This window comes from Microtus oregoni, unplaced genomic scaffold, assembly GCF_018167655.1.
Source record: "Microtus oregoni isolate MIOR12 unplaced genomic scaffold, Mior012 000003F_ref0000135, whole genome shotgun sequence".
In the NCBI taxonomy this organism is placed as follows: domain Eukaryota; kingdom Metazoa; phylum Chordata; class Mammalia; order Rodentia; family Cricetidae; genus Microtus; species Microtus oregoni.
Genome location: NW_024543062.1, coordinates 20,716,606 through 20,741,881, shown reverse-complemented (window position 1 = coordinate 20,741,881; position 25,276 = coordinate 20,716,606). Strand labels below are relative to the sequence as shown.

At 48.1% G+C, this 25,276-nt stretch overlaps 1 protein-coding gene across 1 annotated transcript in view; it reads left to right on the top strand.

Annotated features, from left to right (window-relative positions):
- The window catches only part of Cfap251 (cilia and flagella associated protein 251), a 91,611-nt gene that overhangs the window by 46,567 nt on the left and 19,768 nt on the right, over positions 1-25,276 (top strand). Inside the window, exons 11-19 of the mRNA XM_041648821.1 lie at positions 2,721-2,915; positions 3,829-4,079; positions 4,283-4,434; positions 5,395-5,568; positions 7,052-7,236; positions 12,183-12,297; positions 13,131-13,294; positions 18,222-18,312; positions 18,493-18,636. Of these exons, the coding sequence (XP_041504755.1) occupies positions 2,721-2,915; positions 3,829-4,079; positions 4,283-4,434; positions 5,395-5,568; positions 7,052-7,236; positions 12,183-12,297; positions 13,131-13,294; positions 18,222-18,312; positions 18,493-18,636 (1,471 nt within the window). The remainder of the gene's footprint in view (positions 1-2,720; positions 2,916-3,828; positions 4,080-4,282; positions 4,435-5,394; positions 5,569-7,051; positions 7,237-12,182; positions 12,298-13,130; positions 13,295-18,221; positions 18,313-18,492; positions 18,637-25,276) is intronic.

Sequence of the window (25,276 nt, the reverse complement as noted above, 5' to 3'; positions counted from 1 at the left end):
GTGGCTGGAGTCACTGTACAGTCAGTCTTCACTGTGCCCATTAACTCTCGTCTGCACCACTCAGTGCAGGGCGCCGGGCAGTCCTGGCATCCTGGGGAGCCTTTACAAAAGGAATGCGAGATGGGGTTAGAGCCTTTGAGACCCAGGCCTGGGTTCCCTTCTCCCTTATTAAGGAACTCTAGCCAAGGGGAGAAGGGCCCTACAAACATGGGGTGAGTTTTCCGCTTCTGCCCAGCAGAGGGCAGTAGAAGCAATCCTTGCCAATTACTCTGCCCACCTGGCCTGGCTTATTAATCGGAAATCTCATTTAATCATTCTGCATAACATCTGAGAAGAATCTCTCCCCCCACCTGCCCGTGATTAGATTGTTTTTTAAAGGTCTTAGAAAATAAAAGATCTCTCTTGGGATGGATTGGAGGACTAGAAATAAAAGCCATTCCCCCCCCCCCCAGCACTGCCTTTGCTTGTGGTGACCCGGTGGTGGCTTCATAGTTCTAACGAATCCCACTGCCTAGCCTGTATGATGGGGGAGGGGGTATTTGATTATTCTCCATTGTCATCTGTGGTCAGCTGGCAGTGACTGTAAGTCACTGTCTCCACTGTGGTAAGGGGCTGATCTTGGAGCCAGAAGAGTGTTTGAGAGGACATGCCATTTTCTTTAGGCACACCAGGCTCCTATGTACTCTAACCATGGAGCCCAGCTAGGTGCAAGTGTGTTGCAGGGGGCTGCTTGTTCGTCCCAGCCACCCAGAACTGAAATAATCACACAGAAACTGTATTATTTAAATCACTGCTTGGACCATTAGCTCTAGCTTCTTATTGGCTAACTCTTACATATTAATTTAACCCATCTCCATTCATCTGTGCATCGCCACGAGGTAGTGGCCTACCAGCAAAGTTTCAGCACGTCTGTCTCTGGCGGAGGCTCCATGGCTTCTCTCTGACTCTGCCTCCTTTCTCCCAGCATTCCATTTAGTTTTCCCTGCCTAACTCTGCTATAGGCCCAAAGCAGTTCCTTTATTAACCAATGATATTCACACCATACAGATGGGAATCCCACATCACCTCCCCTTTTCTGTTTAAATGAAAAGGAAGATTTTAACTTTAACATAGTAAAATTACATATAATAAAATGGGTATCAAGCAAGAATTATAGTTACAATATTTATATTACATTCATCTTCAGTCTACAGGCCCATAGTATCTGGCAGACTTTTTCATCTGAAATTTTTCACAGAAATTTCAAAGACAGTTCTGCCTATATTGGCAGCTTGTCAGTCACTTTCTTCTGTGTCCTGCAGAATATCTAGCATGAAGTAGGCACCCTGAAGGATCATCTCACCTTTAGACAAGTTTAGCAGTCATTTCTCTGTGGGTCCTGCATGCCCAGATCACCAAGCAGTTTAGGCAAGAGCAGTTTCTTGCCCAAATGGCCAGCAAACTCCATAAGGAGCCTCTTCAGTGCCCATCTTTTGCTTTTGCCAGGAGCAGACATGTCTCATTGTCATGAAAAGTCCTAAGTTATTAAAACATTTTAAATGCCATATTCTGTAGGTTTTGAAAGGTTTGAAGAATACCTATCTATCTGAAATACATCTCTGTACATCTAGAAAATTTAACTAACATGACTACAAGCTTGACTATTGTAGATGATTATTTATTAACCTATATTTCTTAATTATACATTGTTGTCTGAGGTTTCTGTCCTGCCTGGTTCCCACAGTTGTTAAGTCCCAAAGAATCACACAGAGGTCTACATTAGTTATAAACTGATTGGCCTATTAGCTCAGGCTTCTTTTTTAAATTTATTTATTTATTATGTATACAATATTCTGTCTGTATGTATGCCTACAGGCCAGAAGAGGGCACTGGACCTCATTACAGATAGTTGTGAGCCACCATGTGGTTGCGAGCCACCATGTGGTTGCTGGGAATTGAACTCAGGACCTTTGGAAGAGCAGGCAATGTTCTTAACCGTTGAGCCATCTCTCCAGCCCCTAGCTCAGGCTTTTTATTTACTAACTCTTATAACTTACATTAGCCCATAATTCTTGTCTGAGTTAGCCATGTAGCTTGTTACCTTTTTTGGTGAGGCAGTCACATCCTGCTTCCTCTGAGGCTGGGTCATGACTACAGACTGCATTCCCTCTTCCCAGCATTCTTGTTGCCCCGCCTCTACTTCCTGCCTGGTTGCCCCACCTATACTTGCTGCCTGGCTCCTGGCCATTCCGCATTTATTTAAAATACAAATGGCAGGGTCCAGACCGTTGCCCCACAGCACTACATTACATTTTTAAATGAGCTGCACAAACACAATTCCTTAATCAAGAGCAGAAATATATATACACAGTGTAACAAAATTGACCTTAAATTTGTATCCCTAAAGCAAGATCCACACCAATGCAAATCTCTATAGCATATCCCCTTTAAATGTAAACAAACATTCATAGACAACATTTGGGACTATGTACGTTTACCCAAGATTCAGATTAATAGAACCCACTGTGCAGGGTATCCACTGTGTCTGGCAACCCTAGGCTTTGAGCAGGTGTCTTCTCTTTAGCCTTGGAGATTTAGCTATAAAGTGGGGTGACAGGAAAAGAAACCTCACTGGCCACCGTTGAGTGGATCATGGCAACATCCAGGGGCTAGAGCCTTGTGCAATCAAATGTTCAGTAAAGGGCTCTTGCCATCAGTGCTGTTGTTCTTCTCTATTCCAGCTACATCGTCACAGGTGATGTTAAGGGTAGCATTAAGTTCTACGATCACACCCTGTCTGTTGTCAACTGGTACAGTAACTTCAAACTAGGTGCCATAAGGACGCTGTCCTTTTCCAAGAACCCAGCCAGTCCACCTACAGAGAAATCCAGCTTCCCCACAGACTGCACGTTAAAAGGTGACCTTTTCGTCGTCAGGTGAGTTGATAACGAGTCTGGTCATGGCCAAAAATGACTGATGTCCCCTTTCAGTTTGTGTGCGGTGCCGTGGATGTTCCTCTTGTTCCTAGGACACAGAATTGGGCGAGTTCGCCTTACTAGTTTTACAGCTGTCTCTCCTTGGTTCATTGCGATCAGTGTTGGAGTCTTTTGTTTTGGTTTTTCAAGACAGGGTTTCACTGTGTACCCCGGACTAGCCGGAGATGCACTCTGTAGACCAGGCTGGCCTGGAACACAGAGATCTGTTTCCTCTGCCTCTGGAGTGCTGGAATCAAAGGTGAACACCACCACTAGGCTTGGCTTTGTTTTGTTTTCCAGACAGGGTTTCTCTGTGTTGCCCTGGAGATTTTTTTTTTAATTAGTTAAAGACTTTACCATGTAGAAGCCAGAAGCTGGATGGCCCTATCCCTGACTTCTCATCTCTGTTGTCCTGGAGTCCTTGGCCATGGGGTAGTCTCATTTCTTGGAGCTGAGCTCGTCCTAGCCACTGAGGTTAAAGGCATTGGGTAATTAGTAGCCATAACATTTCAAGACTGAATTATCCATGAGTCTGCTTAATTGCCCTTGCAGTCTTTACAGGCACATCTGTATGTGCGCACCCAACTCCATATTTGCATACACAAATGAATATTTGCATGTGTAGATTAGCTAATTGTACAACTGACTGTCCATCTGCATACTTAATGACTCAATTTACATGTGGGAAAGTGGGCTTTTTTCACTTGCAAATGGAGGCTGTTAGATGTTGGTGGTATATTTTTAGAGATGTTGGGTTAATAATGTCACCAAATCATAGACGACAAAGGCGGCCCGTATGCAGTTAGAAGCAGAATGGTTGGCGTGGCCGGTCCCTGCAAACGCTGATCCTGTCGGGTCTCTCCTTGGCAAACAGGAATTTTATTATCGGAACATTTGATGCTACCGTGTACCACATGACGGCAGATGGCACCAAACTCGAGAAGCTCTTTGTGGAGCCCAGGGATGCCGTCTATGCCATCTCCTGCCACCCGTACCAACCCCTCATCGCGGTCGGGAGTGTCTGTGGGATGATCAAGGTGTGGGACTACGAGAAGAAGGTGTATCTGTTCAGCAGGACCTTCGAGAAGGGGCTTGGAGTGCAGAGTCTGAGCTACAACCCCGAAGGTACCCACAGGGGCTGTGCCCTGGTCTGTCACCAGCCAGTTATCCCTCTCCTCGGTCTAGTACCCTTCCCAAGGTGTTTCTCTTCCCTTTTTTCTTGTGGCGGTTTTTCCTCTTGCTTATTGCTGTCGAGAAAAGCTTGCACGGGACTCTCTTGGGATGAAGGAAGTCCTTTTCCATCATCGTTCGTGGGCTTGTCTTTTCAGGAGCCCTGCTTGGAGCTGGATTCACCGAGGGGACAGTTTATATTCTTGACGCGATGTCTTTAGAGAATGAAAGTCCAGAGCCCTTCAAATATTCCAGAACTAGCATCTCGCATGTCAGCTTCTCGCACGATTCCAATTACATGGCTACTGCTGTGAGTTCTTCCCTCCGCTCAGGGCCTTTTACGAACAAAGGGGCGAGGAGCTTGAGGAAAGTGGGGCTTACATCCCAGTCAAGCTGTGATATAAAGACAAGGGGAAAGATTGGTGAGGTAGAAGGACTTCTCAAGCAGACAGGAGCAAGGCCTCAGAACTTTCAGACTTGGATTCTGCAGCCACAGGGACTGACTGTCATGTTTCTGGGACCCGGAGACCCAGGGGCTGGCTGTCATGTTTCTGGGATCCTGAGACCTAGGGACTGGCTATCGTTTTTCTGGGGCCCTGAGACCCAGGGACTGGCTATCATTTTTCTGGGGCCCCGAGACCCAGGGGCTGGCTGTTGTGTTTCTTGGCCCCCATCTCTCTGTATACCACCCTTCATCCTCACTCATTTTGACAAGGCGGCCTCCTTAGGGTTTTGGATTCTGGTCTTTCCTGCTGTGATGAGGGCATGTGATCTCAGGAAAGTGGTTCTGGCTGTCCCCTGGTATGAGGAGGAGAGTCCTCATGGGGCCACCTCCTTCTGACATTTTACCCACAGGCAGCCTGGCCTCTGGCTGGAACACACACACTGGCAAGGATCAGAGCTGGCCTGGCACCCAACATGGGCAGGAGACACCTGCTGGCTGCTCTCTGCCGCTCTGGCCTGTATCAGACCTTTTTTATTTTCTGTAGCTAGACAAAGGGTAGGGAGGACAAAGGCGGAAAGAGTCAGGCTCTTGGCTTTCCCTGAGGAACGGTGTAAGAACATGGACAGAAGAGTGGGGTTGGTGCCACACTGTACTCCCTCCCCCTTCACACCAGGAACCTCAGTCACCTGGGCTGCTCTTCCTACTTGTTCTGCTGTGCTGAGATTTATTTGGATAAGATACTCTGAAGGCCAACAAGTCTGAAAACCACGATGATAATTCTTAGTTCCAAAACTCAAGGGACAACTTATGCTCTTGCCCCCTTAGGATGTCAGTTTCACCGTAGCTGTGTATATGGTGGTGGTCAAAAACGGACAAAGGGTCTGGGAGTACCTGGCGAGACTCCGTTCCCATCATAACAGCATCCGAAGCCTCCTGTTCGGGGTTCATCTGGACAGCAATGAGCCCAGGCTGCTGAGCCTCGGGAAAGACAGGTTCCTGGTGAGACATTCATTTCGGTTTGCTGATCCCCAGGGCCATGAGTCTCCCCCACCCCACCCCCGCCCCATCCTGCCTGTTCCATCCTTACCACCTTGTGCAAACCCCACCTGCAGCATGTTGGGAAAATGGCTGTGGTGAAGCATCACAGACTTCTCCTTGTTGGCATCTCGGAAGCGATGGCTCCATGACTCATGTCCTGAAGCAGAGGTGGGCAGAGGGAGGGTGTGTCCCACACAGGATAGAAGATGCAGCTGCCTTCACTCCCCAGCGAGTGCTGGGAAAACTGACACTAATACCTCCTCAGCATCCAGGGGTCAGGGTGCGACTGTGATTTCACGGGAAAGCAGTAGGAAGGGGACGGGGCAGACACAGCTGGGCATTCTTATTTGCTTTCCATTGCTGTGATAAAACTCTGAGCAAAACCAGCTCGGGGAAGAAAAGAGTTTATAGCTCACAGTCCCTCATTCAGGGAAACTGAGGCAGGAACTGAAGCAGAGACGGTGGAGGAATGCTGCTTACTGGCTTGCTCTCCATGGCTTGCTCAGTTACTTTCTCATACAGCCCAGGCCTACTGGCCCGTGGTCATGGCCTCAGGCTAATCTGATGGAGGCAGTTCCTTAAGTGGGGGTCCCTCTCCCCAGGTGAGACTATTTTGTATCAAGTTGACAAAAACTAACCAGAGCAGCAGGGACAGTGGGTGATCTTATCAGGTCAACCCTTACCAACCGGGCAAACCACCACCCGCCCCTGCTTCCGTTGTCCCGCCTGGCCCTCCTTCCCCCTCCTTTCTCCAGGCCTTCCTTGCTTCTCTTTACTTCATCTGGACCACCTGTGGCCAGTAGGAGCCGACTGGTAATCAGGGACCGTCGAGTGCTGAGATTTAGGCTTGAGTTAGTTCCTAAGATAACGAAAGGGACAAGGCAAAGGTTCAGGGTTGGGCTCCCTTGACTGAGACTTAAATCTTTGCTCCACCACTTCTTGGCTGTGCGTTCCTGGAGAGGCCACGCCGAATACCTGTGACTCATAGCCTGCTCATGGGGTCTGTGTGCGAAGAGACACAGCACTGCAGATCTTTGGGGGGCCACAGGTGTGATGGTGCAGGGTGTTGAGTCACCCTGCTTGCTGGGAGTTGCTTGGTGAAGGCAGCATGCCGTGTGGGGTCTGGGAACTTCCGTTAGAGACCCAGCCAGTTACCATGCAGGTCAACACCCAAGGCTTGAAGTGCCTCAGCCAGCTGGGTAAGCGGTTCTCAACCTGGGGGGTACTTGAACCGCCCTTTCACAGGGGTCTAAGTCCATCAGAAAACACAGATATTTTCATGGTGATTCATAACAGTAGTAGCAAAATTATAGCTATGAGGTAGCAACGAGGATAATTTGATAGTTGGGGGTCAGCACAACATGGTGGACTGTTTTAAGGGGTCTCAATGTTAGGAAGATGAGGATCACTGAGCTGGATTTTCATGAGCTCCTGTTCTCTGCAGATAGAGTACAATCTCATGAAGAGCTACAAAGACCACCTGGCAGTCCTGGACATCCACCGGACCGACCAGGGGACCTACCCCACCTGCATGATCTGGTACCCGCCGCTCACCAAAGAGCTCTTCCTACTCATCTGCAACAGCTGCTACAAAGTGAAGCTTTTCAACTCCACCACGAAGATGTGCAGGTGCGTATCGGGGCAGCCGCTGGTGGGCCGGCCACCCCCATGACTCAGCCCGCTGATGTGCCCACCACCCCTATTACCCCCATTGCTCAGCCTCCCCCGCACACTGGTAACAGTTCATCCCTTCCCCTTCTCAAAGGGATAAACTAAGTCAGGTTTGCCCAAAAGCAAAAGCACACAATGGGGCCATACCTGAATAAGGATGTCAGTGTGCATCCTTGCTTTAAGCCAGGTACCGGGGAGGTAGGGCACCTGGAGCTTGATGCCCGTGTGTCTCTCTGAAGGACACAGCCCTGGAATCCAGAAGTCACTGGTGTCCCAAAACCAGCCATCCTTTTCCACACAGGAAAGAAACTAAACCTAAACCAAAGCCAACCATTTAATAAGACATGCCAGTTGCTTGGTTTTTGTTGTTGTTGTTTTGATTTTATCTTGAGAGAGGGTCTCATTCTGTAGTCCTGGCCTCTGCCTCCTGCGTCCTGGGATCACGGGGATGCGCTGCCATGCCCAGTGGGTTTGATTCTTCTCCCGCTACTTCTCAGAGGCGTTTTGTCCATCTGATTGCATTCATTTGTTCATTCCTTCCATGGGCCAGGTAGTGTTCCTCCCGGTGGTGAACAAAGCCCCATCGTGGAGCGGACAACACAGTAGAGAGTAGGATGTGGGAGGTCCTTCTGTATATGTGTTGCTTTTATTTGTTAATGAATAAAGAAACTGCTTTGGCCTGTGATAGGGCCAAATAGAGCTAGGCAGGAAAACTAAACTGAATGCTGGGAGAAAGGAGGCAGAGTCAGGAGATGCCATGTATCTGCCAGAGGGGAAAGATGCAAGCTGCCAGCTAGAACCTTGTCAGTAGGCAATAAGCCTCGTGGTAAAATATAAAGTAATGAAAATGGGTTAATTCTATATGTAAGAGCTAGCTAGCAATATACTTAAGTGATTGGCCAAGCAGTGATTTAATTAATACAGTTTCTGTGTGGTTATTTCCAGTCTGGGCAGCTGGGAATGGAACAAGCAGCCTCCTACTATACTACATAATTTAAATAAAATGAGATAAATCTATCAAAAAGAAGAAAATAGTGTATACGGTAGGAGGAAATGGCTCCTCAGGTAAAAAAGTACTTGCCACACGAGGCCAAGTATGAAAAATTGATCCCGCAAAGTTGTCCACATGGCATGTGTGAACCGACCACCCCTGTCATACACACACAATAACAAAAAAAAATTAAAAACAAAAAATTGCCATCACTTCTCGGCCTCTTGGCTAACCTCAAGTATAGGAAATAACTTATCAAGGTTGGAAGTCAAGTTCATAGAGCATTTAAATAAAGGGCACATTAAATGTATAACCACCTCTTCTTCCCTTGTGTAAGGCATCTCTTGAGTTAGAAAAATAATAAGTCTGGTAGCCACAGTTCAACTGGGGAAGCATTGTCTTCTCATGAGGATCAGAAAAAGAATTTTAAAATGCATTTTAGGTGTTTGAAAGGCTATAGCAAGGCAGCTTACAAAAGACCACTAACCGTAGGGGCAGATGCTCAGCAGCCTCTCTTGATGAGGCAGACGAAAGCAAGACATCCTTTTTACAAATGGGATTAGTGAAGATAAAAGTGATGGATGGTCCGGAGCCTTGGCGAGAGTGCGGGGAAGCAGGCCTGCTCGTCCAGCCGCTGGTGGGGGTGTAAATTGGCATAACCTTCGGGGAAAGCAATTTGTCACCCTCTGTTAAATTTTATACCCTCTGACGTCTAGGAATGAAGCCTGAAGTAGTGCCCTGTGCTAGGCCAAGACATAAGTAAAAGGATCTCTTGTATGGAAATATGTTTTGAAATGGAAACATACAAATGTCCGTTCATAGGGCGTTAGTTAAGTGATGTCTTGTCAGTACACCAGAACACAATGTCGCTTTCAGCAAACGGGGGGAAATAACGAGATAACTGTCTATACAGTAACATGGCAATGTCTCCAAGATGCAGTAAGAGAGAAAGCAAATTTCCAAGTAAGCATGGATAGTATAATTCTCTCTTCCTACGAAACCTGTGTACGTAAATTTGAGTGAGTCACACAGACCAAATAATGGCCCATGTCTTTCTTGGGACAGAATTCAGCATTGTAGGATGTGGATGTTCTATTCTATGAATGTCTGAAGGCTTGAACTTTCTTTTTTACAATGAACATGAAATGTCTTTCAATCTGAATGAAGAGATACGAGTTTTGTAGAATACGGGCAGACAGATTGACTGTCACTGACAGTTACATGCCTATGTCAGGAACTGTTCTGAGTGGTTTTTTTTTTTTTTTTTTTTTTGCTGTATCCACTAACTAAGTTGTGCAATTCAAGAAGCTGCTGTCACACCCAAAGGGTAACTGGTTCCTGGGCTGGCAGTTTGGCTCTGTTTGTAGAATGCTTGCTTACCATGTACAAAGTTCTGCGTTCTCTACCTCGTGCCTAATAAGCCAGGGATGCATGCCTGGAGTGCCAGCACTCGGGAGTGAAGGCAGGAGGACCAGAAATTCAAAGCTGTATCCTCAGCTACATAGTGAGTCTGAGACCACTCTAGACCACATGAAAAAGCAGAGCAAAACCAAAGAGCACACTTTCGTTCCCATCGGTAGCCACTTCCCGGCCCTGCATCGCTGTGTCCCTGGAAACCACTGGCCTGCTTCTGTCTTCTGAACTTGTCTGTTCTGCACATGTGTATATAATTTCATGTTATAGATGGAGTCACACAGCATGTACCTTCTGTGTCTGCCTTCATTCACTTAACGTGGTCTTGAAACTCACCCACTTTGGGCCGTGAACTAGTGCTTTGTTGTTCTGGCTGTGAGTTGGCCCTTGGCGCTAGGCGTTTGCATTGCTTCCATTTTGTAGTGGTTCTGAGCACTAGGGCATAGGGTCCAGTGTACACAGACCTGCATAATTTCTTGAATGACCCTATGTAGTAAATAGGGGGCAGCGGGGCTGCGTTCTCAGCACCCCCGGCCGCCTGCCCGGCTAGCTTATGCCCGAAATAACAACACACAAACTGTGTTCATTTAAACACTGCTTGGCCCATTCTCTTCTAGGCTAATTCTCACATATTAATTTAGCCCATTTCTAATCATCTGTGTATGGCACCCCAAGGTGCGCTTACCAGGAAGATTCTAGCCTATGTCCATCCTGGGTCGGAGCTTCATCCCGGGAGCGGGGCATGGCGTCTCTCTCAGGCGTCTGCTCCCGCGAGGAGAGCTGTCGAGACTCTGAGCTCACTTCCTCTTCCTCCCAGTATCCTGTTCTGTTTACTCCTCCCACCTATCCTCTAACCAATAAAATGGGCCAACGCAGTTCCTTTATTAGCCAATGACCTTCCTCCATCAACCCTACAGATTGGAGTTTTCACAGCTCCTACTCCCCACAACTTCCCCAACCAGGGACAAAGGTCCCCGTCTTCTCATACCCTGTCCCTGGGCTTTTACCCCTGTTCCCCTGCCTCTGCCCACTTGCCAGTATGTGGTAGGGCCTTAGGAAAAGGCATGAGCTGTTACGTTGTCTACCTGGTGGGCATTGTAGTATTTCAAAGTGCTGAGTCTCTCACAGCCCAGAGCAGAAAGTTCACCGTGAAAACTGTTCCTGCCACTGTGTCCCCTTGCTGTGTCTCCTGTCCCTTTCCCATCACCATCTGTGCCTCTTAGATCCGTGTCCCCTGCCTTTACCTTCTTCCTGAGTCCCATTCTTCCACTACAGGCTGTTCTCTCTGCCTCGGATCCATCATTCTGAGCACAGTCAGCTGCCCCACTAGGAATACTTCGCCCCAGACCCTTTGACTCCATTGCATCTCAAACAGCTCTTTGTCTTCTGTCCCTGCCAGTCCGTGGCCTCAGTAGCAGGGGCTAGACCTTGCACATCTCTGCATCCTGACTACCTCACACCAGGCGTGAGGAGGTACTCACAAGGCTGGTGTGGTAGGATCAGTTCTCTTTTATCTAGCACCTGCAGCCTGCAATGGGACCTCACCTTAGAGCAGGCTCGTGTTTGGGGAAGCAGCTGGAGTTGGGGTAATCCAAGCTGGGTACCATGGGTGGCATGTACCTGCAATTCTAGCTCAGCAGGAGGCTGAGGCAGAAGGTGCTCTTGAACCCAGGGGTTTGAAGCCAGCCTGAGCAAAATATCAAGAGCTTAAAAAAAAAAGTGGATACAGAGAGATAGACGAGTGGATAAATACTGCCACTGCCAAGCCCGAGGGCCTGAGTTCAGTCCTCGGGACGGAAGGAAAGGAGGGCCCCTCCCAGAAGTTGTGCACCCTACTGCACATGGCACAGAGTCGTAATAGATTATAAAGTCGAGCTAAAGAGGCCTGACTGGAGTCACTACAACTTGGTGCAATGATGGATCTGGTGACCAGTGTCATTTAAGGATGTCTGGAACAGAAGGTGGTGTCTCATTCCAGTCTGTGGGCCTGTCGGGTGTCTGCTTGCCATTTCCTCACAGGCCTTTCTCTTGGTAGTTGTTCAATGCCGTTCCTTAGGACATAGTGTCGGGAGGGAAAGCTTCCCCCACAGGCAGCTTCCCTCCAGTCCACTACAACATTTGCCGTTGGAGCCAGTGCCCCTTCTTTACAGCAGTCGCTGGCAGCACTTGAATGAGAGGTTCTTACGTAGACATTAGCTGAGTGACAAGACAGGAAATCCAGAATCACAAATACTTAAGGACTCCAGTGTAGAGGTGTGTGCCTGTAACCCCAGCACTCAGGAGACTGAAGCAAGGATTCTAAAATTCTAGGCCAGCCTGGACTACATAGCAAGACTCTGTGTCTCAAAAAAAAAAAAAAAAAAAAGCAGCAGCAACAACAACAACATCAACAAAAAACCCAAACCCTAAAGAACACACCACAACACAAGTATGGTAGTACCAATTATAGTCTTAAAATATACATTGAAGTTTATGGAGTTTGCACTTTTTCCCTATACAGAAAGACACTTCTTGGACCGGCTTATGGGTCTCCTATTGAGCATGCACAGGTGCTCCCCGTTAGATCCACGTTAGAGCTGCAGAAGCGTTACCTGGTGTTCATCAACAAAGACAAGGTAGGCTTCTCTTCTCTGTCCCTGCAAAACGACTGTGCAATGATCTAAAGACCTTGAGATCCAGGGCCCGTGAGACAGCCAATCAGGAAAGGTGCTCACTGCCTCATCTGGGGACCCAAGTTTGAGCCCTGGAACCTGGTGAGGGGAGAGACTACCTTGGGAAGGTTGTTCTTTACTTCCAAACAGGCACTGTGGCTCAAATGTCCTTTCCCAAAGAAATAATCTTAATAATACAACAGATGATAAAGACCCATGGGTCCTTAGTTCTGCTGCAGAGAATTACCTCTATATGGGTCATTGGCCACACTGAAAATTACCACAGATTAGTGAAAATGGCTTCTGGAAGGCATTTCTTTCTTTTTGCTTTCATTTTTTGGTGTGTGTGTGTGTGTGTGTGCATGCACGTGTTTGCACATGCACACACCTCCACGCACGCTTGTGAACATGTGCCACAGTATGTCAAAGGTTACCTTTCAGGAGTCTGTTCTCTCCTTCCACCATGTGGGTCCTGGAGGTAGAAGCCAGTCAGGCCTGGCAACAAGTGCCATCTCCAGGCTCCTAGGAGATGTTTTCAAATAGAGTTCTCAGAGTTTCCCAGTGAAAACTCATAGGCTTCCAAATTACGCTTTTCTTTCTTTTTATTGACCTGGAACAATCTAATTTACACGGAAGATACACCAATCAGTTGTGCCTAGTCGTATGTTGACTCTGACAGATGGCTCCAGATGTGTGCATGCATAGCAGAAACATCTGGAGGGGAAGCCTGGGTATGTCAGGCTAGCTTGAGACTCAGGTACTCGAGTCTGAACACCTAATTACACTTGCCTCCCTAGGTTGGACTCCAGATCTTACCAGTTGATGGCAATCCACACAAAACATGTGCTATCGTTTGCCACCCAAGCGGGGTGGCTGGAATGGCCCTTTCCTATGACGGTCGCTATGCCTTCACATCCGGAGGCCAAGATTGCTCAGTGATTCAGTGGGAAATCAACTTAAGGTACATGAGTGGACATACCCTGGCCCCATAAGGAAGTGTAGACATCTTTTTAAAAATGTATTTGTGTGCGTATGTGTGCATGTTAGTATGCACTTCTGCATGTGAGTGCTTGAGAAGGCCAGAAGAGGGCACTGGATCTCCTGGACTTGGAGTTCATGCAGTGTGAGCCACCCACAAGAGTGCAAGCACTTTTAACTGCTGAGCCGTAGCTCCAGCCCTTGGGCCCCTTCTTTTCATCCAGATGCGGCAGACAGCTACAGAGTGCCTGCCACGTGCCCCTTCTGTGCTAGGACAAAAGGGTACCTGGTTCTCAGGATGCTTCCTGGTGACATTATGTGCAGATCAAAGGCTGCTGTGCAGCCTCACGGACCATTCGTTAAATTTCCAGCTTGGATGGTGAAAATGCCCCTGGCTCTGCCTGGCTCCCTGAAGTTACTCAGTATCGGTGCATTCTCACGCTGGACAGAGAGACCAAGGCTAAGGCTCCAAAGTGGGCATTGCAGAAACAGTAAGGGTGAATTAAGAATCTGCTCCTCCCTGCCCTGAAAGGAGACCTGCTCGCCTAAAGCGAGGCTGGAAAATACTAGACTTGTACATCAGAGTAAGAATATAGCTACTTTAAGGTGGAGTCTCGGCTCTAGAATCCGGGCGGTTTTCTTCATAGCGCTAATCCTTTGATTCTGCCTGTGAAGTGGGTCTAACAGCTTTTATAGAGTCCTGTATGGACTGGACAGGTTTACATAGGTGATGCAGTAACCTATCTATAAAATGCGGCATCCTTCCTTTCTTCTCTTTCTGAAAAGGGCATTTGTGTTTCAGATGGGACAGGCACTTAAGGTGGCCCTCTCATCCATCTAAATACAGTGATCTGAACCAGGGCAGAGCCAAGGAGTGGGCAGCCAGATCATGTCTCTGATGACCCTGTCCACGCAGGCTTCAGAGGCAGACAGCAGAGGTCCCTTCCTTCCTCAAAAGGCTGCCTGATTCATGGCTCCAGTAACGTCTGCCCCTGCCATCTGCCAAGAGCTCGTCTTTCCCTTTATGGCAGATGTTAACGCTTTCCTTCGTACCCTGAACTTGAGTGAGAATAGCTGGCGAAATCTGCTCTGGCGCCATGATGCCTTCAGACTGCAGTTGCAGCTCTGCCTTCTGCCTCTGCCATCCCGGGTGAGCTGATCCAGGCAGCTGGGGGACTTGGAAACTGGAGGTGAGCTAGCTCTCCATCCAGAAGCACTTCCCCAGCAGTCCCAATGTGTCACCCACTTGCCACCTGCGGTCCTTGGGGCCAGTGGCCTGCTGGAGGGAGATGAAATCTCCCCATTTTGATTTTTGGCCTCAGTCAAAGTGGGATCCAGTAGGGATTTCCAGTAGTGTTCCTATGCTTGGCCAGAATCCAGGCTTCTGAGAATTTCCATTTAATCTGTTGTAGGGACAAAGGATCATTATAAACTAATTAGCACTTTATTGCTGCTTCTGGTGACTTAATATGTTCAGCATTTCACTAATGGAAAGAAATGTAAAAGCCCCAAACAAGTAAACAATACAATTCTCTACCAGGGCCCAGGCTGCAGCTCAGCTGGTAGCATGCATGAAGTCTTTAGCTCCATTCCCAGTATCAAATAGATACATGCACGTGCTGGTTACTTTTATATCATCTGAGAGGAGGAGACCCCAACTGAGAAAACGCCTCCACAAGGTCCGGCTGTGGGCAAGCCAGGAGAGCATTTTCTCAGTGATTGATATGGGAGGGTCCAGCCCACTGTGGTTGATGATCCTGATTTTTTTTTTAGGCTTTTTTTTTTTTTTAAAGACAGGGTTTCTCTGTGTAGCACTGGCTGCCCTTGGACTCACTCTGTAGACCAGTCTGGCTTCGAACTCACAGGGATCTGTCTCTCGAATGTGAGACTAAAAACATGTGCCACCACTGCCTGGCTGTTCTGGGTCACTGAGCAAGCCAGTGAGCAGCATTCTTCTGCACCAGCTCCTGCCTCCAGGTTCCTGCCCTGCTTGAGTTCCTGCACTAATTTCCTTTGATGACTGGTGATACAAGAAGTGTTAAGCCACCAGACAGTGGTGGTGCATGCCTTTAATCCCAGCACTTGGGAGGCAGAGGCAGGTGGATCTCTATGAGTTCAAGGCCAGTCTGGTCTACAAAGCAAGTTCTAGGACAGCCAGCTAGGACTGTTAAACAAAGAAACCCTATCTCAAAAAACAAACAAACAAACAAAGTTAAGTCAAATAAAGCTTTTCTTCCCCAAATAGCTTTGGTCGCTGTGTTTCATTACAGCAATAGTAACCCTAAGACAACCCATCATGGTGGCACAAGCTGATCATGCCAGCACTCGGGAGGTGGAGGCAGGAGAACCAGAATACCAAGATCATCCTCCACTTTGTAGTGAGTTAAGAGACCCTCTCTGAAAAGCTTTTGGTTTTGTACTGGATTTACTGATGAGAGAGTTATAGAGTGAAGTGGGGTGGAAAGACCTTCCACCTCCTACTCAAATACAAGCAGAGACGTGGGTTCAAATTCCAGCTTGGTCAGACATAGCAGCCAGCACAGGACAATAATCCTAGTACTCAGGAAGTAGCAGCAGGAGGTCAGCAGTTCAAGGTCATCCTCAGCTACATAGTGAGGTCAAGGCTAATGTGGGGTACACAAAACATAAAACACAAACAACAACAACCAGAATAATGTAGACTTTAACTCCTCCAAGCCCCAGCTCTTCCATTGGTGGAAAGGGTACCATCCACGCCCCTGTTAGGGAGCATCTCTCGGGTGCTTGCCTGATGTCACTCTTGATGTCTCTAGCTTCACCCCCTTGCCTAGAAGCAACCATGCTATTCCTGAATACAAGATATGTTCAATAGATCCTATTTCCCAGGACCAGAGCATTGGCTTAGCAGTCAAAAGCATTTATTGTTATTGCAAAGAACAGGTTTCAATTCCCAGCACCCACCCACATGGAGGCTCATGGCTTCCTTAGGCCCCAGGCATGCATGTGGTGGGCACACATACACGCAGGCAAAACACTTATACATACAAAATAAAATAAATCTAAAAAAAATAAATAAAATGCCACTTTCTTTCCATGTCCCAGTGATCTCTCTCTCTCCCTCTCCCTCTCCGTCTCCCTCTGTCTCCCTCTGTCTCTCTGTCTCTCTCTCTCTCTCTCTCTTTCTCTCTCTCTCTCTCAGTGATTGAGACCTCAATTTAGGCACAAGAAGGCTTTTGGGAAGGTGACCAGAATCCCATGTGGCTGCCTGGCCGCAGAGTGGGCCTGCAGAACAGCCACCCACTCGTGGCTCTTAGCCTTCTTCCTGCCCAGCTCTGCTCTCCGTGTCCTCTGCAGTTTCCTCAGATTGGAGCCCTTGCCACAGAGAGAATGAGCCCCTTTCTTTACTCTGGTTAGAGAAATTTGGTCCTCTAGGGTCAGCAGACACTTTGTAGCCCTTGCCACAGAGAGAATGAGCCCCTTTCTTTGTTCTGCTTAGAGAAATTTGGTCCCTCTGGGGTCAGCAGACGGTGGCAGGAGCAGGGTGCACATGGCACAATGCTGATGGCAGAGCCAGAAAATCAGGCTGCCCTAGGGAGCCCAGTGCATTTGCATCCCTACCCTTGGGGTTCCTGGTGGTAACAGGGCCCCCTGTCACTTCTGGTCCTGATACCCTGCTCTAGGCAGCTTGTCTGAAAGTGACCTTGTTACCCTTGGAATCAGGAGCAGCCTAGGGGCCACAGAGAAGGAATGACTAGCTGATCTCCTGCCTTCAAAGCCTCTTGTCAGAGCCAAGAAGTCGGGTGAGGCCTGGGTCCTGCAGGAGAGGACCTCAGGCACATGTGGAGAACAATGCGTCAGCCCCCCCCCTTGGACCCAGCAGCAGGGCAGAGGACATTTTGTGGTTCTTATGAAAAGGGCAAGGACATGCCAGTGATCGTCTGTCCTTGGCACAGACAGAACTGCGCTCTGGGCTTGGCCCTCTCCTGACTGCTTTACACAGTCATCTTGACTTCATTTTACAGCCATCCTGGAGACAAGTGTCGCTCTTATCCCCACTTAACTTCCAAGGGGTCTATTGATGGCTCAAGTGATGGAATGGTACTTGAGGAAAAAAAAAAGGGCCTGCGGCAAATCCTTCACGTATGTTTACTTAATTCTTATGGCAGCCTGCATGACCCTTCCCATTTCACAGATGCAGAAACCGAGCAGAGGTGGGTATTTCTCATGGCAGCAAGCTTGCCGGTGGCACAGTCAGGCTCGTGTGCACGCCCCTGTGACTCCAGTTCTGGATTCTTCAGTTCTCCACTTTAGGTCTTCACTGAAGTAGGCTCTAATTCACTGGACTGGTGGAAATCCAGTGAGTGGCTTTTTTTAAAAAGCAAACAAACAAACAAAAAACAGTGACTTTAGATTATTTGCCTTTTGAGCGAGAAAAAGTCGGTTGGTCTCATGCAAAAGTAGGTTTTCTTCCCATTCAAAGGGCCTATTTTCGGAGAACCTGACCCTGCGCTAGAGAGCAGAGGGTTATTTTTATCCACTTGGCATGGGTCCCCGTGATCTCCCGGGCTTTTCTGAGAGCAATTAGTACTGGCAGCGCACCTGAAGAGCACCCCATCCTTTTGGTGCTGATCGGGCACGATCGGCTCAAGAGGTTTTGAGGTTCAGACTGGAGCCTCCCCCCGCCCCCAGGAGAGATGGGGTCCCCAAAGATAGCAGACAAATTGCCAGGCACCTGCCCTGTCACCAGAATGAGCATGTCACCATAATTAAGGTGGCTGCCCTGTACGGCTGCGTTCCACACTTGAAATTGAATTTCTGTCGCAGGCTTCATCACTGAGGGACAGAGACCCTGCAGAGGCCACCATCTGTGCGACTGCTCCATGACTTCATGCGTGAGTGCTTCCTAATGATGATGATTCTTATTGTTCCAGTGCCCTGGAGGCGGCCGTTTCTCTTGGGGGCGAAGACTTGACCCCATTCTACGGTCTGGTGCCTGGTGGCAGAGAAGGAAAATTCTACCGGGTAATTGTCATCAAACACTTCCTGGGGACATCTAGTCAAGGCAGACATTAGAGACTAACCCTCTATGCTTTTCCGTAAAGCCCCCTCCTCCCTACTAAGCTTAGAATAGGCTTTCTAGAAAACATCCCTTTCCTGGATGTATCTGACTGCCGTGTGCCATTTCTGTTTGGTTCCGCGCAGGAGCTGGAGGACTACTTCTACTATTCTCAGATTCGCAGTCAAGGTATTGATACGATGGAGACCAGGCAGGTGTCAGAACATATCTGCCTGTCGGAGCTCCCTTTTGTCATGAGAGCGATCGGCTTTTACCCGTCAGAGGAGAAGGTAGGTACAGGCACACAAGACCAGCACTAGGATGGGCTATTTATATCAGGTGTCTCCGGGAGCGGTCACTGCAGGCCAGCCTGGAAACGTGCCAGATGAGCTGAGTGACTAGGGATGAAAATGTGCCCATTCCCCAGGCAGAATTCCTCATGGATGTGTGCTATTACATGAAGAGGGGCCTCCTAAGCCTTTGCTGCCTGCACCCCCCCCCTTTTTTTCCCTTTGAGACAGGATCTCTATGTAGCTCTGGTTATCCAGGAACTCACTCTATAGACCAGGCTGGCCTCGAACTCAGAGATCCACCTGCCTCTGCCTCCCAAGTGCTGGGATTAAAGGCATGTGCCACCACACCCAGCCTGCAAACCCTTCTTTGCACAACTCTGGGTATTAGTGTATAAAATAGGTAGACAAATAAAACATTTGCTGATAATAAATAAAGAAGGAGGAATTTTGTGGTTTCCATACAGTTTTAGCATTTGTTGAAGACAAAACAATTTTGCATACTAGTGAGATGGTTGTGCTCATTTCTTCTTACATAAAGAATTGAATCTTAGCCAGGCAGTGGTGTGGCGCACACCTTTAATCCCAGCACTCGGGAGGCAGAGGCAGGTGGATCTCTGTGAGTTCGAGGCCAACCTGGTCTACAGAGTTAGCTCCAGGATAGGCTCCAAAGCTACAGAGAAACCCCGTCTTGAAAAAAAAAATTGAATCTTAGCTAAATGTCCAATGCTGCGAGATGAAGAGTACCTTCAGTGCTTTTCAGAGGCGGCTGAGATTTGATTTTGTAGTTGTTAATACCAAGAATACTGCTTCACATAAATGCATGATGCCAAAAAACATAGGGTATATTTAGGGTCATTTAGGAATTGTTGGAAAGTCTAATTCCAAATCAAAATTTATTTAGTGATTTTTTCCCACTTTATTTATTTTACAATATTCTGTCAGCATGTATGCCTGAAGGCCAGAAGAGGGCACTAGACCTCATTACAGATGGTTGTGAGCCACCATGTGGTGGCTGGAAATTGAACTCAGGACCTTTGGAAGAGCAGGCAATGCTCTTAACTGCTGAGCCATCTTTCCAGCCCTTAAGTAATTTTTCTTAAAAAAATAAAATAAAACTTGAGTCAGCAACTCAAACAGCAATTCTTAAATCAAGCGTTTTGGGTTGAGGGTCTAGCTCATCAACAGAGCTCTTGCCTGGCATACCTGAGGCCCTAGGTTCAATCCCTAGGACAGAGGACAAAAAAAAAAAAATCAAACTTCTACTGGAGTCTATTCCGAATATATTGTAATACTCACACCCTAGCAGCAATGGTAGGGAAATAGGAAAGTCTTTGTTTTCTGTAGTCGCATGATCGTAGTTCTGCAGGAAAGACACTGCAGCCTGCAGTAGTGGATAGCCCTGGATCCCAGCTGAGGTTTTCATCAGCACTCTGCGGTGTTTTGTGGCATGGTGGCATTTGTCGCAAATATGCACGTGTATGTTCAGAACCAAGGCTGCAGAGGAAGTGCTGCCATGCACCCCTCGGGTTGATTGCATGCTTGCTTGGAGCACATTTTCAGTTGCATCTGCAGAAACCGTCCACTGCTGCCAAACTTGTTGCAGCCCCTCCCTGGCGTTCATTGCATGACCCCATGTGAGGGTTGCAACCTGTAATTTTTAAAAGATGTATTTATTTTTATTTAATATGTATTGGTGTTTTGTCTGCATGTATGTTTGTGTACCATGTGTGTGTACTGGAGCCCTTGCAGGCCAAAAGAGGGTGCTAGATCACCTGGAACTGGAGTTACAGACAATTGTGAGCCACCATGTGGGTGCTGGGAACCAGACCTGAGTCCTCTGGAAGAGCTGCCAGTGTTCTGACCACTGAGTAGCCTCTCCAGCCCTAAACCTGCAACTTAAGATTGAGGTGGAGGGTGAACTGGTGAGCAGAGCTGGGCATGTGAGGCTAGTCTACCTCTGCCCTCCCTGGGCAAAGACTACAACCCTGGGCTTGAGCGGGATGGTGTGTTCAAGGCAGGGAGCACAAGACAGGGGCCTGCAGAGAGAGCTTGAGTTGTGTTGTCCTCTGCACAGTTGCTGTTAACCTAGTGTATGTTCTTGGGGCAACTCTAGAAGCTGTGCAGATGCTGGTCCTGACTCTAGCTCAGACATCAGTCTGACCACATGGCGGAAATCCCCAAACACCGGCAACTCCGGACAGAGTCAGGAGTCCATGTATGTTCCTCACATGAACTGCTCTAAATATAACTTAGAGGATTCCCTTTCTGAGTTGCAATGTGAGACATCCTCACTACAGAAGATCTGGGAATGAAAGGGTTACGTAGAGTTCTGTCACCCAGACTGACAGTCACTGATGGAGGAAGGTCATTGGTTAAGTAATAAAGAAACTGCTTGGCCTCATAGGTTAAAACATAGGTGGGAGGAGTAAACAGAACAGAATGCTTGGAGGAAGAGGAAGTGAGCTCAGACTTGACAGCTCTGCTCTCTGGAGCAGAGACACCATGCTTCCCTCTCCCGGGCAGACACGATAGCGCCGCCAGGTCAGACATGCTGAATCTTTCCCAGTAAGATCAGTGCTACACAGTTTATTAGAGATGGGTTGATCGGGATATCAGAATTAGCCAGTAAGGGCTAGAGTGAATGGGCCAAGCAGTGTTTAAAAGAATACAGTGTCCGTGTAATTATTTCGAGGCATAAGCTAGCAGGCAGCCGGGTGCTGGGGACGCAGCCCCGCCGCTCCCAATTCAAGTCACTACTATTCTCCTGGCACTTACATGTTTATACAGTGAATGGTGCCACACTGAATGTATATGACTGTCTGTGTCCACATATAGTACAATATGTCATAGGCACTTTCCCTTTGGTTAGAAATTCTCTAGAAAAAAAATATGTTCTTTTTAAGATACTTATTTTGCAGCTGGGCAGTGGTGGTGCATGTCTTTAATTCCAGTACTCAGGAGGCAGAGGCAGGAGGATCTCTATGAGTTTGAGGCCAGCCTGGTCTACAAAGCAAGTTCTAGGACTGGCTCCATGGCTACTAGGAAACCCTGTGTTGAAACAAACAAACAAACAAACAAACAAACAGAAAGATACTTATTTTGAGTTTGTGTGTGGTATATGCATGTGGGGGCATGGGGGTATTGTTCTATCTGCACTTGTCCTTTTTAAAAAATATATTTATTTATTTTGGTTTTTTAAAAACAGGATTTCTCTGTGTAGCTTTGGCAGTCCTGGAACTTACTCTGTAGACCAGGCTGGACTCAAACTCACATAGACCCGCTGCCCCTGCCTCCCAAGAGCTGGGATTAAAGGCGTGCGCCACCACCGCCCAGTTTAAAATTTTATTTTGTTGGAGGTATGTACATACCATGATAAATGTGTGGAGGCTGGAGGATACCTTCATCGAGTCTGTTCTCCCATGTGTTCTGTTCTGGGGATTGAACTCAAGTTGCCAGGTTTGTATTGTTGAGTGGCAATTACTACCCCCTTCCCCCAGACAGGGTTTCTCTGTGTGTAACCCTGGCTGTCTGGAAACTAACTCTGTAGAGACTAGACCGGCCTCCAACTCACAGAGACCTGCCTGCCTCTGCCTCCCAAGTGCTAGGATTAAAGGTGTGCACCACCACCACCCAGCAAGTGGCAATTCTTTTTACACTTCGAGCTATCTCCCCAACTGTATTTATTTATTTATTTCTATTTTATTTATTTTGTGAACGGGTCTCTCACTGTGGCTGGAGCTCACTTTTCTGGCTAGATTGACTGACCAGTGAGCTCCCAGCATGCACCTGTGTCTGCACTGCCCACCACTGGAGTATCAGGTGCCGCTGCTGCAGCTGGCTCTACTTAGGTCCTGGGATCTGAACTCGGGTCCTCATGCTTGTTTACCTACACATTTGCCTAGTGTGTGTGAGGTCTTGAGCTAATATAACACACACATTAAAAAATTAATTTCAGGGCTGGAGAGATGATGGTTCAGTGGTTAAGAACACTGACTGCTTTTCCAAAGGACCCAGATTCAATGTTCAGCACCCACATGCAGCTCAGAACCATCTGAAATGCTAGTTCCAAGAGATCTGATGTTCTCTTCTGGCCCCGGTGGACACTGCACACAGATGGTGCACAGACTACATTCCTAAAAATAAATAAAACCTTGAACAAGTTAAAAAATAAAAATAAATATTTGTTTAACTTTTTAAAATATACAAGACAGGACTATGGGCTGAGGATGCTATTGTGTGGTTGAACCCTTGCCTACCATGCACCATATAACCTGGCTGTGGTAGCTTGTACCTGTAATCCCAGCACATCCCAAGCAACAAAAAACTCAAAGTTATTAGAGACAATTACTTAATATTTTGGTGAATTCTTTTCTATTGTTTATTTGTGATATAGTCATTTCTGTATTTTTAAACAAAGAATTGGCCTTCTGTGATATAAATATATACATCTCTGTACATCAGCATTAGACTGCATATACATAAGTAGTTTAGTGAGGGTATGTTTACGTGTATAGCATCAGCATACAAGTTTCTATTGTTTTGTGAGCTTGGTTGTAAAAATTCCTCAGTGAAAATTCCATGCCTTTAAGAGGCGTGACCTAGCTGACTCCTCTCCCAGCTGATGGAAGTTGGGGCTGTCTGGAGCATTTGGCTGTAGAGACCCAGTGAGCACCTCTGTGTGTGTCTTGTGTGTGGATCTGTTTCCATGGTTCAGAGTCCAAGTAGAACACGAGCTTATAGGCCCTGTGGCCAGCCAGGTGTGGTAGCACTCACCTGTGATCATGGGTCAGGGAAGCATGTCCGGCCCACACAGAGGTGTTCCTTGAGCTGGTGCTGGTATATCACGTGGTCCCACTGTTCTGAGGCCTCGCCCAGGAATTAAGGCCCATTTATCTTTTTGTTTTGTTTTGTTTAATTCTTCCTTAAAGCTGTATTTTTGTTTTGATTTTTTTTTTTGATATAGGGTCTCCCCATGTAACTCTGGCCTGACACTTGTCATGTAGACCAGGTTGGTTTTAAACTCATAAAGTGCTGGAATTAAAGGTGCCAATGACACCTTGTCCCACCCTTACTGTTGTAATATTCTTAGACCTTGGTTTCCAAACTGGCCATTTTATTAGAATTACTTTGAACATTTATCAAGTGAGATGGATTCCTAGGCCTCACCAGTCTGAATAGCATAGCCAGCCAGGAGAGGGCCAGGCCATCCGAAGTCGCCTCTGTCCAAGGTCTCTCAGAGATACACACCCACATGGAAAGCCCTTGCCTCAGATGCCAGCTCTGAGTGGCATCTCCCAGGGCTACTCACCCATCAAGAATGAAGGACTCAACAAACACTGCAGGATTATTGGTCAGTAGTCTTCTTTGGCTGTAAGTCACAGGTACCTAAGTCATGGCAGGTTTAGGTTCAAAGAACCCAAGTCCTGAAGTAGAGGCACCGTACAGCTTAACAGAAGCCAGAACCTCGGAAGCAGAGCCAGGAAGCACCCTTCCCTCCTGGCCTCACTTGCCTTTGTGCTGCCTCTGGCTGTGGTTCGTCCTCACCCCTGCCTGTGCCTCGGGCTGTGGGCTGTGGTCCATCCTCACCCCTGCCTGTGCCTCAGACACTGTGGTCCGTCCTCACCCCTGCCTGTGCCTCAGATACTGTGGTCCGTCCTCACCCCTGCCTGTGTCTTTGCCTCAGACACTATGGTCCATCCTCACCCCTGCCTGTGCCTCAAACACTGTGGTCCGTCCTCACCCCTGCCTGTGCCTCAGACACTATGGTCCATCCTCACTCCTGCCTGTGTCTATGCCTCTGACTGTGGTCTGTCCTCACCCCTGCCTGTGCCTCGGGCTGTGGGCTATGGTCCATCCTCACCCCTGCCTGTGCCTCAGACACTGTGGTCCGTCCTCACCCCTGCCTGTGCCTGTGCCTCAGACTGTGATCCATCTTCACCCCTGCCTGTGCCTATGCCTCGGACTGTGGTCTGTCCTCACCCCTGCCTGTGCCTGTGCCTCAGACTGTGGTCCATCTTCACCCCTGCCTGTGCCTATGCCTCGGACTGTGGTCTGTCCTCACCCCTGCCTGTGCCTGTGCCTCAGACTGTGGTCCATCTTCACCCCTGCCTGTGCCTATGCCTCGGACTGTGGTCTGTCCTTACCCCTGCATGTGCCTGTGCCTCTGACTGTGGTCTGTCCTCACCCCTGCATGTGCCTGTGCCTCTGACTGTGGTCCGTCCTCACCCCTGCCTGTGCCTAGGAGACCACAAGCCTAGATACTGAGAAGAGCTTACTTTCTGGAGCCTTGGTCACTTCTTGGTAAGAGTGGGCCTGACCTCATCACTGTCCAGGAGCACAGACTGCCCAGGCTGCCAGGCCTGGTCACCCACCCTTGCTAGAGTCTGAGACAGTTTCTGTTCATGTTCACTGTAAGGACTGGAGCAGGATAGAGTGTTCCCAACTGAGATTCTACCTAGGCCCTGGGATGTAGCTCAGTGATGGAGTTCTTGCCTAGCATGTGGGTTCTATCCCCAGCTCTGTGTGGGACAATGGTGGCAGCCACATCCTGGGATTACTGTAAGGATTTTGTGGATAACTAGCTGTTAGCTCAGTCCACGGGGCACGGTAAGTGCATGAAAAGCATCCTATGTCTTTT